The sequence below is a fragment of the Pempheris klunzingeri genome, chromosome 17, assembly GCF_042242105.1.
Source record: "Pempheris klunzingeri isolate RE-2024b chromosome 17, fPemKlu1.hap1, whole genome shotgun sequence".
In the NCBI taxonomy this organism is placed as follows: Eukaryota; Metazoa; Chordata; class Actinopteri; order Acropomatiformes; family Pempheridae; genus Pempheris; species Pempheris klunzingeri.
The window spans coordinates 10,904,538-10,917,387 of NC_092028.1; the positions used below are offsets into that span (position 1 = coordinate 10,904,538).

Genomic DNA, 12,850 nt, shown 5'->3' on the forward strand with positions numbered 1-12,850 from the left:
GCGTGCCGACACCGGCCACCAGAGGGCGTCACGTCACTGGAAACATGACGTCATACATAAATAAGTAAACAAATCTGTCACTATATGACCTTATTCCATGTGGGGAAAATTATAATATTGTTGAGTAATTATGTACACAGTATTTCATAATCGATTTCACATCTGGACAAAAGGCAAACAGAAATCAGTCTTGAAGTGTTTTTGCAAATTTAGTCACAAACAATCAAAAGTAAGTTATCTGACAAATGATAAATCTATTGATTTATTACAAGATTTGATTCGCCAGGATGCTGGAATCTTCCAGCATTTTAAAGTTTTAATATTTGTTTTAGTAGTAATCATGAGAATATAGTCTAGTCTAGTTGGATGGGTCTATCAAATTAATGTAAAAATTAGTTCAGTTTTAATTTTCCATACTTTGTCTATATCATATTTGCGTTTCAGATCGTTAGTATAGTTTCCTCATTGGATCTAGCTACTGCACTGATGTGTAAATGTATGCTGTTGTTATATTAGTTAGCAAAAACAATAAGATTCTGTCTGTTGTGTATTTGAACACACAAGAGAAGTAAAAATCAATTATTTTTGTATCTATTTATTACAGTGATTACAAAAGATAAAAAGATTTGGCAGTAAAACAAAACCTTTTTGTCACAGTGAAGTACAGCTTCTGTTGTAAAATGTAATGTAAATAAAAATGCAGCATCTGCTGACTTTCAGTCACACAGAGGCCACCTAAAAATCCAGAAATACCTGAAAATCAAAAGTTTTTCCTCTAGAAAAACTGTGGTGATATCACATTGATGATCTGTATAATTGGTTAACATTGCAAAGATTACGTCATCCCAAAAAGAAGTACACTGACTTGTGCAGATAAACAGATTTGGACCCCTCCACTACATCCCTGCTTGCAACATAATAAGATCCACATTAACCTACACCTATCGTCGCTCTTCATGACCCCACTCACAAAATAACTGAATGACTGTCGACCCAAATGCCTTAAAAATGGGCACCTTGTGTGATCTTGGAGCATCATTTTGAAAGCAGAGTTATATGATAAAATTTCAAGAACAGTAAGCTGTCTCAATGGACAAAAGTAAAATGCCATTATTCCTGTTGATAAAAACAGCTAACTATAGTTGCTTGTGTTGGACAAATCTGCTTAGTTGAAATTTCTTTCACTATTCTCTCATTGTGGCCAGCCCAGCTTGGCTATGTGTGAAATTCATGTTTGCGTGCGTGTACATAGACTTAACCTGACCTCAAGTTGATCTTGGTCCACTCACTTAGAATGATAAGATGTTCTAACAATAATGCTAATCCTCTATAGAGTATAGGCTGTGTTTTTTTTAATTTAAATACAGGAAAATCTTGCTCATGCTATGAATATACACCATGTTGTGTCTCAGTTTTACTGAAGCCTATCTAGTTCAACCCATGCTAGGGCCCTCTGCTGGCTGTGGATGGCATTGTGTATGGCTGCCAGCAGCTCATCAGTGCAGCCCCAGGTGCTGGGCTCCAAGGTGTAGAAGAGCAGGGGCAGTGTCTCCAGCTGTAGCTCCTCAGCCTGGCACACCTCCTCCATTATGCTGTCCTCTCCACACCGTGGGAAAAACTTCCTATTTCAAGAGTCAGAGATTCACATGAAGCAAGTTAGGGGGAAAATGTAGGGCTCTTTCAAAGTAAGACTTTTTGCATATCTGTAAGGTAAAAACAAATACCACACTGTCTCCATGTGAAGTCAAATGCTGCTATGATCTGATGTTTACTTACTATAGCACTGCAAATGCATATGCACTCACCTAAGCTTCTTGTGCTTTTTGTTCTTAGGGCGGATATGAATGACAATAGGGTAAATTCCCTGTCTTAATAAACTCTCAACACTGGCCAGCCCCAGTTCCAGCAGGCAGTGCTTGTCCTGAAACAGAGGCATAAAGGGAGCTTTAGATAATGTGGGATGATGTACATTTATTATTCTCATTATCACAAACATCTTCTCTTTCCATAAAATGAACATGAGATATAGATAATAGCTATGATTGGTTATTGATTTCACCCACAAACATCCCTCTTACTTTTCCTTCAAGGAGACTTAGGCAGCATAATTCAGTGCAGTTCAGTAAAACTATGCGTGTCAGGCAGACGAAAAACAAAACTTTTTTTTTTAAAAAAGGCAAAAAAAAAAAATGTATTACCTGACTGATGACATCCTGTATTGACTGCAGCCGTATGCCCAGAGCCTGCTCCGGACTGCAGGAATCCAACAAGAACACGCTCTTGTCTCGCTGGTTTGCAGCCTGGATAGGCTCTGCAAACCACAGGAAACAGAGAAAAGAGGAGACTATGTGTATCATGTGATGGTCAATTGGAGAATCACCTTTTTGGTCACTGAGTTTATCTGTCTTTATGGCATCGTGTGGGAATAAGTGTGTTTGCTTCATGCATACCTGGTGGACAGGTGTTGAACTTCAAACCAGACTCTGCTGGTTGCAGCAGCCTCTCTATGAGACCGCGGGAGAGAAGAGAAGGGGAAAAGATGACTGGCCGCTTAGTCTGAACCAGCACTGGCTGCACAATACTGTACGGGATCAAGTGCTCCTCATGACCTGAGGGGACAAGCACACATAAAGGTACACGCACATGTAACGCTTTTATCCCCCTAAAAGAAATGGAGAACAGATTTGGTGCTGCATTCTGAGAACAGTATGACTGGATCTTACGTTTGCTCAGTGTGTAAAGGATCTGCTGTGTGGAACCACTCCCACGGCAGCTGGGGTCCACTGCCTTGACCAGTCGTACACGTCCAGATTCTTTCTTCAGGAACTACACATAGGAAAAAATGAAGTAAAATTAATACCTTAAAGCTGTGTTAACTGTTATCATCAATTATGTAATGGTTTGGTTAAACACAGTAACTGAAATTGAGTCTGCTGCTCATACAACCTTCTTCTTGAAGTCCTTTTGGTCCAGGGCCATTTTTTGTAGCCTTACAAGTAACAGCTGTTGTGCCCTGATGGAAAATAGTACAATCTAGGTTATTTACACTGCTAATTCTGCATAATTCAAATACAGGGCTCAGGGCTGTCTTTTAACATACTACATAATATAAGTCAACCCAGGCCAGTATTTGTCTTACAGAGCTACTGTAAAACATCCTCATTGGCCAGAATTAGAATACAGTCTAAATAATATAATATAATATATATAATATAATAATATATCAGTCAAATGAAGGTCTATGGCGTACCTGTTGTAGTTGGGCATGGTTCCTGTCTGCAGGGGCTTGGCTGTGCATGTGTCCACCAGGGAACAGCTCCAGTGGTATTTCCCATTGTACCGTGTGTCTGTGACATGTATAATATCATCACAGGACACACCCAGAGACGCCTCACCATGAGGCTCCACGTTGAGATTGACACGCACGTAGAAGGAGTCAGCACCCATAAAAGTTGGCGACAAGAGCTCGGAGCACAGCTTGGAGTATGCTGAGGAGTCAGAAGAGGGGACAGTTTATTCCCACCTTGCTGAGACATAATTTTGCCATCATGGTAGAGATTTCGAGAAGAAACTATTACTGTTTCATATATATTATTTTAAATCTCTCTGAGAAAATGGGCTCACCGTCTGGATTGCTCTTGTGTTTGAGTCTTGAGGGCTCAGTCCACCACTGCAGAGAAAAGTGGGCTACTTCAGCAGTGCACTGGCCCAGCAGCACACTACCCCCACCAAACAGAACCCGCTCCAGCTGAACAACATCAAGAGAAAACTACATGTTATGCTCCACTCTTATGTTCTTAAGTTCATCTTTTTTCTCTTTTTTATGTTTAATTTCATTTAAACATTTTGCAATCAAGAAGCTTGAAAAAATTCACACACCTGCAGGCAGACTTGTAATGTGCATTTGTCCAAAAAATGAATGTATAGGCATTAGCTGAAGCACATATGCTCTTTATTAAGCATGTATTTGCATATACACATGTGAACTCAGACATGATTAGCCACCATAAAGACACACACCTCCAGTAGCTCACAGCCCTCCTTTAGCCCACATTGTTCAGCAGGAGAACCAGGTTTCACATGGCTGACAAAGATCCCTGTTCGGTTTCCCCCTACTATCGTAATATCGTCAGCTAGACTGGTTCTTCCGTGCTTTGGTGAGGTGGGGGGACTTGAAGACGGTGAGCGGGGGAGTATCCTTAGAGATGGCAAGGATGGGCAGCAATAGAGAAGCATGATGTGACATTTACATCAAGCAAAGAGCAGTGCAACTAGTCACTTTATATAAAAAGAGTAAGTTCACTTTTCTGCTTGTTCTGCGCTCTAAAAATGTCTTTTATTATACATTCACATCACGTTGTATGTAATGTGAATATTTACACTTGTACCTGTGAGCAGTGGAATTGGGTTGGTGTGAAGAGACTGCAGGCAGATTGACCAGGTCAGGGGGGAAGAGATGAGAGTATAGGGAGGTGCAGGAATCCCACAAAGAAGGATCACTCTGCTCACCTGAAAACACCAGAGAGCTATATAACTTATCCTCAAAATGTACCACATGCAAACAGGGAAACAAGAAATGGAGGCACCTCTTTCTCTGGTTTCTTTTATTGTGATTCAAAGCCAAATGAAAAAATAGAGAATCATGGACAATTATCATTAAAGTTTTTTTCTGAATGACTGATGACTAATTTTGTAAGAAGTTTGTGACTTTTGTTCACACAAAGCATGGCATCAAATATACCTGTAATGTTATCATTCTCATCACTGCCCCAGGATTCCATGTCAATCCTTGTCAGAGCAGAAAACCATTGTTAATCAAATGAAATAAAGGTGAATAAATGAGTTACAACAAGCTGAAAATATGCAGGGTTATGAGGTGCTGATGAACTCACTCTGTGTTGAATCGTCGGTTGATGGAGTTCATACAAGGAGGAAAAGGGAATGTGGAGAGCCGATTAATTTCCTTTTCATTGTCTTCTGTCTGAGGGTAGATTAGAAGATACTGAGTCTGACTCTTTCATTTTTTCTCTCTCGTTTTCTTTCAGTCCTGTGTTTGTCAATGAGCACAGATTTGATACTCACTGATGAAAGGAGATTCTCCTCTGAGTTAGAACGAGAATCTGTGAAGGAGCAGATAGAATATTTGAATACATAAAGTACATCTGTATGAAATACACAAAGCAATCAAGTCCAAATATTTTCCAGGTGTCAGCGCGCACAACTCACCCTCTGAGTTTTCATTGGCTTGGCCATTGGAGGGCACCTGTGACACAGAGAAGTAAATAGAGGACGACTACACAGCTACTTAGCAATATTGTGCAGGTACCAACACGCTAAGAGTTGCATAAGAGTCTACTACAGTGCCCCTCTGCTACTCTAGACAATCTAGAAAAAAATACTTTGCCGTCCAAAAGCTACATTCCTCTCATAATAACAACTTAACAACAAGGGGAGAAAACATGTTGTTGCAAGTACTTACACTACATAAATAACAGTTAAAGCTCCTATGATTGGCAGCAGCACCATATTCCTGTGCTTCTGATTTAGATCATAACAAAGGTGAACCTAAATTTGTTGTGAGTTTGATGGAGATGAATGCCAGCCCTGACCTTTCGTAGCAGCAGACGGTTGCCATTGGTCTGAGGTCTCGGGTTCAGACTGAGGGAACAGCAGGGGCCGTAGCACTGGTCCTCACTGCACAGGGACAGGTGAGACTGGGGAGCAGAAACAATGAATAATATACGTATAAAATGCTCTGGGGTTGGATTGAAAAAACAGTGCTGCACTCCTAAATTGCAATACTCTGCTGTGTTAACTCACACAGTGCAGACAAGGGCTGCTCTGCTCCATTTGCTCCCGGCATCTCTCCCTCTCTCTCTCCAGCTCCCTCTGCTGCTGCTCCAGGTTGGCCTGCAGCTCTGCAATGCGTTTCCGCAGACGGTTCTTATCCAGCAGACAGTCAGTGTACTCCAACTGCAGGCTGTCTCGACTACGCAGAGCCTGGCAAAAAGGTGAACAAAGACAGTGATAAGAAATTTGGAAAAGTTGTCAAAATTAGTTGGATGGTTGGAGACCCTCCATTCACACTGACCTGGTCTCTCTCCTTTTCCAGCTCCATGATCTGGTTGAAATAGGACACACTCCTCTTCTGCTCAGTCTCCCAGTCCAGCTGGAGAGTCCTCACCTTCAGCTGTAGCTGCTCGCACTGCGACTCCAGCTAGAAACATAGTTTACCATTACAACCTCTATTCAAAGGCAGAATGGAGATGTTTAAAGTTAAAAATTGAATCTTAAAGACTATTGGGACAACTGTTCACCTTGTCCCTGTGCTCCTCAGTGCTCTGTAGCTCCCCTTGTAGCCTGGTAATGATATCACAGAGCTCCTGCCTCTGCTCTGCAGACTCCCTGCGGTCCTGCTGTAGGATATCCATCAGAGCCTGAGGTAAACAGCAGAAAGAACATTTTTACAACATGAAGCACTGCATTTTTAGAGACATCATGAGAAAAAGGAAGAAAAATCTTCTAAATGATAAACACTGCAGATTAAAAAACATACTATGACTCCAGTGGCAGGACCTGAGTTCCTCATCTGAGTTCCTGTATTCTCAGCTTTATGAACCTCAGTACGGTGCTGCGGTTTTTCTGGTAAAGAAGGTGGAGAACCATTTACTCCACTAGAGAGCAAACTTTTTTTTGCTGGTGTAGTGATCCCTGGAGTATTGATTGTTTCTTCCTCTGCCTTGATCAACCTGGAATTTAGCTCCTCTACCTGTATGGAGAACAAGCAAAGCAGCCATAAAGACATATGGTACCATGAGCTGACATTTTGAAATGCAGACTTTTCTACATCAGGCGTATGTAATACAAGAATATATCTCCCCTCTAAATCTTTATTCCAGAAATAAAGGCGTTGGGGGTAAATAAAAGGTAAACCAAAGGGTTTATAATACACAATCACAATACCTACTACAACCCTCTACTAGAAGCAGGCACAGTGCACATAAGGTAACAAGACTATTGTGGAAATAATGCAGTTGATCTTTTAGGCCAGCTATTCAAAACCAAGTGATTTGTACCTCACTGGTATGATCAACTTGTTGTGACAGTGCACAAACCAAATAAAAAGAAGGCTGATAGCACCTACACACTGAACTGCTCACGTTAGTTGTGATGTTGCAGTTGCACGCTGCAGCAGTTTCACTTGACCTGCCTTGACCGCCTTATTTGCTGCCTTATCACACCAGCAAATAAACCCCACAAAAACAGCCCGTCTCTACATATGGGGGAAACACTGTTATTAATAAATTCATCACCTCTGCAGCAAGTATACAGCTGCTTTTACAGTCAAGATCAGCTGAGGAATGTGGTCACAGAAAGGGAATGACTCATCCTCTCACTTCACACTCACTTCAGCAGCCTTCAGTGCAGTTTCTCACTAAAAGGCTGTTTTTAGACAACTCCTCAGTATTTGTGCTTCAACTATATGCTGCTCCCAACCGACCTACCTGCCTCAGTAGCTCTCTCTCACGGTTGGAGGCCTTGCCTTGTTCCTCCAGGGCCCTGGAATACTTCACAGCCTGCTCCAGGTGCCTGTCCTTCAGCTTGCCCAACTCTCGACTGGCCGACTCCCAGTCCTGACGCAGCCTAGAGATCACAAATCATCCAGTACACACATTCTCTTATTTTTCTCATTGATTCATTTTTATGAAAGACAAGGTAAACAATGTGCCTTGTGTGACAAGTTATCCAATCATGAATTCATTATAGTTAGTTCACTTACTGAAGCTTCATGAGGAAATCCTTTTATTATGAATGTGTAGATTCACACAGCACATTTCACCCCTCAAATAGAATCTTAGTTAGTCTCTTAATTGCAGAGGATCTTTGCCAAAATAAAGTGAAGCCATCTACAAGGGAAGTTATTAGGCTCAATGGTCAGTAAAAGAGTTACTGGAGTTGTGCAGCACGTATTCATTCTCTGACACAAGGTTTTCTTTTCACAGCCTGATATCAGTAAGATGCAAACTTAGGGGAACTACAAAAGTGACACAAACCTCTCTAACTGCAGTCTGTCGTGACGCAACCCCTGAGCTTTATGTTCAGCGCGACTGCGCTCCTCCTCCGCCACCCGGCAGCGATGAGACAGGCGTCGCTCACACATACGGCTGTTTCGAAGCTGTTCCCTCAGTTTACGCACCTCCAAAAGCAGAAACTGAGTCAAACCCTCTGGACCCTCCTCATCTATGGAGTACAGACAGGTGGAGGTTAAGTTTTAGATCATGGGGGTTACTGGTTAAAGTATGGTGAAGGTAAACTTCCATGTAAGTCAGAGAGGCTTCTTTTAATGTGTGAAGGGAAAGGACGGGTGTATGAATCTGTGTTTTATTTCTGGGTGACAAGCAGAGAAACCTACTTTTGAGCTAAGATTTCCTCTCAGGTTCCCATTCTGGCTCTACATATTTTGATCTTTGCTTTAGAGACCATTAATGGCAACTGATGGCCTTCATTCCTTTAGATACTCCTGAGTATCATAATAACAAAGACCTGTGTGCTCAGCTCTGCAGAGAGAACCTCCCTACTAGACAACATTGAGCACTGAGTTTCTGGCTCTGAAAGTGAGCTGTTAACCAATCTTTAAGTGCTTGTATCTCAGGTCTGTTTGCTGGCCAGGTAACATTCAAATATACTTTTCAAAGTTTGAATGTCTTAACACAGTTATAGTTAATGTTTCCAATCAAATCATTATATATATTCACTATTGAAATACTTCAATAGTCTTGACAGAGACCCTGATGCAAACATGTCATTTGATTCAAAAGGTATCCATGAAAATTCTCATACTGCAATAAGATATTTCTCTTTCTTCTCGATCCTTCTCTCTTCACATACAATATATGATCAACAAAAAAATTCCTGACAAAAAAATTTTTTAGATCTTTTCAGTGGGCCAGCAGTTTGAACGGCTTTTAATAGGCCTTATTCACAGGACATTTTTACATGTCATGTAGGTATTTTGGTTGATTTCTTTCAAGTTTCAATTTAAGGACTAGGTCTAACTCAGCTGTGTGACGTGTGGTGAGTCGACTCTTGACACGCAGAGACATCCCTGCTTACCCAGAATGAGGGAGCATCGTTGCGTTGGCTGTTCTCCAGTCAGCTGCGTGTACTGCTCTGGGTGGTAAAACTCCAGTGATTCCATGAAGGCTTGAAGCCCCCTCTGGCCCTGTCCACGCAGAATGTCCAGCAAACGACCTGTTCAGTGAAAGGGAAATACAAAGTCTGAAAAGCTGTAATGATGTGGAATAAATTACTGTCTTAGACACACTGTCTTTAACTATGATAATGTGAGAAAAACACATTAGATAGATGCTTGCTCAAGTCACCACTTTGGCACTGCAAACTACCAGTCTAACCACAAAAATGCTGCCTCTTTGATGTGAGCATCATTTACCCCTATAGTTACATAGGCATTTCAAACATGACCATGATGAATGACTGGCTCCAGGATGAGCTAACTCACTGGCAATGAAACAACATTGATATGAACTGAATGTTTAGGTGCTCTTCATCTCCTCTTTGCTCTTCTTTATCATCTTTCACTCCTCATTCTTCCCTCTCTGTCCGCCTTACACTCCCCTATACTTATCGCTGTCTTTCATCTTAGTCTCTCCTTAGTTTCTGCTTGTTTTTATCACTGCACCATTTCTCTTTACCAACCTGTTGCTGCCTGACAACCTGCTGCGCAATCCTTTACACATAATGTTTCTTCTTTGGGACTTTTACAGATTTGTTTCCTCTAAGCAGCCAGTTATATCAGTTTATCTTAGTAAAGGTCATCTATCATTTGTCTCATAAAGGCAAAAATGCCAGAAATCTGTAATGCAAGAAATTTCCTCTATCCTTTTTAATAACAATAACCACATTTGTTTAATTTGATTTTCTAATAAGGCCCCATGTGTTTACCGTATAAACTACAACATGCCCATGGATGTAGAGACACTTATCACTGGATTATTTTAATACTGAAGAAATCATTGCGCTAATTCTCAGGGAAATTCTGAGGTTAGTTACAAGGAGTGTCTTCTCTATAGTGTCGAAAAGGTTTTATGGATGTTTATTCAAGATGGGCATTGGAGATAATCCTATCCTCAGAAATTGTGACTGAATGTCATGTCAAATGAATATGATTAAATCGGATGATTTTGCTTCAGGTGCTCAATTTAGCTGCGTGGTTGGTGTTGCTATGTTGATTTATTGATGTTTTCAAATGCAATTTTACTCCTCTCACCGGCCTTGCTGATGCGCAGTGGGTACTGTGTGGAGTTGAGCACCTCGTCTTCATCCTGTTCATCTATGACCTTGCACTGGCGCAGATATGGGGTGAGTTTGGCCGGGTTGAGGATGCGTGTGAGCTTGTGCCGTACCCCCTCCACGCGATCCCAAAGCTCCTCACAGCGCTCCTCTGACCATGAAGGAGAAGATCGTGCCTCCTCTTGCGGTATGTCCCCCTCCACTGCCCAAAGCGTGACACCTGAGAAAAGCAGGTACGGTAAGTTTGAGTACTGTAAAAAGGATCGTGCATTGAGAGAGACAAGAAGACAGAAAGGTTGTCCATCTCTTCTTATTCTTATTCTAATTAAGTGACTAACTTTTCTTTAAAGTGTGAGTCAGATGGAGCTCCTTACTGGAAATCTTCCAAAGAATGCTGGGGGGGATTTATTCCCTACAAAATAGAGGCCTGACACATGAACATTTGACCTGAAGCCATTTGCCCTGGGCACAGCTGATAAGGTGTTAAATCTCATATGAATCTCTCATATTTGCATGAATGAACAACTTGTATAAGTGAGTTAATATCACAGCAGCAGTGCTTTTAGAATCTGTTCAATTCCTGCTGAGCAAAGGGCCTGCTGTTATGAGGGCCATAAACTATAGTGGTCAGGATTCTTTGTGGGTCAGTGTCTCAGAGAGCAGGAATGACAATACTGGCGTGACTCATATTGCACACCTAAAAACACACCAGTGGACCGCAGACAGAAACTTTGGTAGTCCCAGTCACTCCACACTGTGGAGGAGACCAGGAGAGAAAAGTGAATAAATCTGCCACTACAGGAGTAGAGACCATCTACATATATACTTCTTATACTAGCAATGACAACATAATTGTTGTTTCTATCATTGGTGATGCAAGGGAGGGAATGCTTTTACCAGCCTTCCAAATCCAGTGAGAAATTGCTGAACAAGGCACACTAAAACAACACAAGCCCCAAAAAGCTGTGTTGATCCACAGGCAAAATCCCATGTCTCATTTCTGTTGGTTTAACAAATGTAGTGTGTCTGTTATAATCACAAATGTCCTGGTCACCAGCTTGGTGCTCATCTCACTGCTGTCTGAGATGTAAGTAAGCATTTAATTTCGCCTCATTTTAGAATGCTTCATGGTTTTTTGGCTTCATATCAGCCTAAAAAAGACATCATTCTACGCCTTGATAACCTGTGATTAATACACTTTGTAGGGTAAATTACTTAAAATTAAATCCTAGACACAACCAGTGACCCACAAACAAATGAAATAAAATGAAAACCCTATAAATTGCCCTCAGTATCTCCCTGTTGTTATCCATCCTAGTAATTACTAATAATGAGAGTAAGGTGCCTGCTGCTCTGTGCAGCTGATCTGAAATATCTGAGCTATCAGGCAGGCTGAGGCAGGCCTGGAATCTCAGCATTACCCATAAACAACCAGACACATTGTTCTCATGTGACTACCACTACAAGTCCTCCACCTTACACTCGAAGCAGTAGAAAACACTCAGACGCCAGATATGAATACTATCCTCTTAGAAAATGATTGATTGAGAGAAAACTGTAGAAAATTCTTAGTCGGCACTTCTAAATGAAGATCTGCTCTCCATTCAGGGACAAAAAAACAAATAATGGCACAAACCTACAATGCTGTCATAAAATAAGATAGGATAAGATAAGATCAACTTTATTGATCCCAAAGGAAATTACTTTGCCAGAGAACAATACAAAAGTTGAAGCAACAATACAAAACAAGAAGAATGGTGTAGAAGATATAAAAATATCAATGTATTTAATAATAGTGATGTATTAGATAGTTTAACTCTAAACGGCCACGTTTTAATTTTGCTTAAAAGTCTGGAAAATGTAGTGTTGAATGATGATATATCACTATATACCGTCTATACCATAGCCTTGCTGTCATTTACAAATATGGACACATAGAAATAGAGTCAACTGCGCCCAAACTGTTGAAATCTTAAATGTCAGCTTACCACTCATGTCTTGGACCTGCTTGAATCCCTGAGGAAGATGAGGCCAAGTGAAATGCAATGTTATCAAGCCCTCCACATCCCGTTTAGGTCCGGAGATGCGTCAGGAGTGAAACTGAGCTGTGAGGTCAGTGAGTGTGGAGGAGCGCACGGGTCCTCCTCCTCTCACACCTTGGCGCACTCAGCTCCTCCGCCCTCGATCAACCTCCACCGGCCAATCGGCAGCAAAGAACAACGGAAAAAAGTCCCACTTGCCGCCACATCACAGAGAATTTCCACTTTCAAATCTTTCCACATTGGTCAGGAAAGGTTCGACAGCAAACGATACAAGTGTGATGTCTGTGTGGGAGAGTCTTAAAGCACTAGATGGCGCTTTCACCCAATGATTGTCCACTCATGAAGTTGTCCCCTCTAAGTACAGGATTACAGTGGTGTTGTGGTATTGCAAACTATTAGAGTGCAGAGTAAAAAGTATTATCAAGTAAGTAAGTAGTAAGTATTAATTTGTTTTCAAAAATTCAGAATTTTGTGATGAAGGCTCGCAACAGAAACGT

General features: G+C 41.3%; 1 protein-coding gene across 1 annotated transcript; it reads right to left on the minus strand.

Moving 5' to 3' along the window:
* Positions 1-653: 653 nt before the first annotated feature.
* Positions 654-12,459, minus strand: LOC139216538 (caspase recruitment domain-containing protein 10). The gene is made up of 24 exons (XM_070847680.1): positions 12,300-12,459; positions 10,289-10,531; positions 9,115-9,252; positions 8,055-8,241; positions 7,502-7,644; positions 6,557-6,765; positions 6,318-6,437; positions 6,092-6,217; positions 5,821-6,000; positions 5,610-5,714; positions 5,227-5,263; positions 5,083-5,120; positions 4,893-4,981; positions 4,742-4,788; positions 4,389-4,509; positions 4,021-4,198; positions 3,625-3,748; positions 3,251-3,488; positions 2,947-3,013; positions 2,724-2,826; positions 2,451-2,609; positions 2,199-2,311; positions 1,806-1,921; positions 654-1,622 (listed from the first exon to the last, which is right to left on the minus strand). Exons 1-24 carry the CDS (start codon positions 12,304-12,306, stop codon positions 1,415-1,417), a joined length of 3,096 nt encoding a protein of 1,031 aa, XP_070703781.1. The 5' UTR covers positions 12,307-12,459; the 3' UTR covers positions 654-1,414.
* Positions 12,460-12,850: the final 391 nt, after the last annotated feature.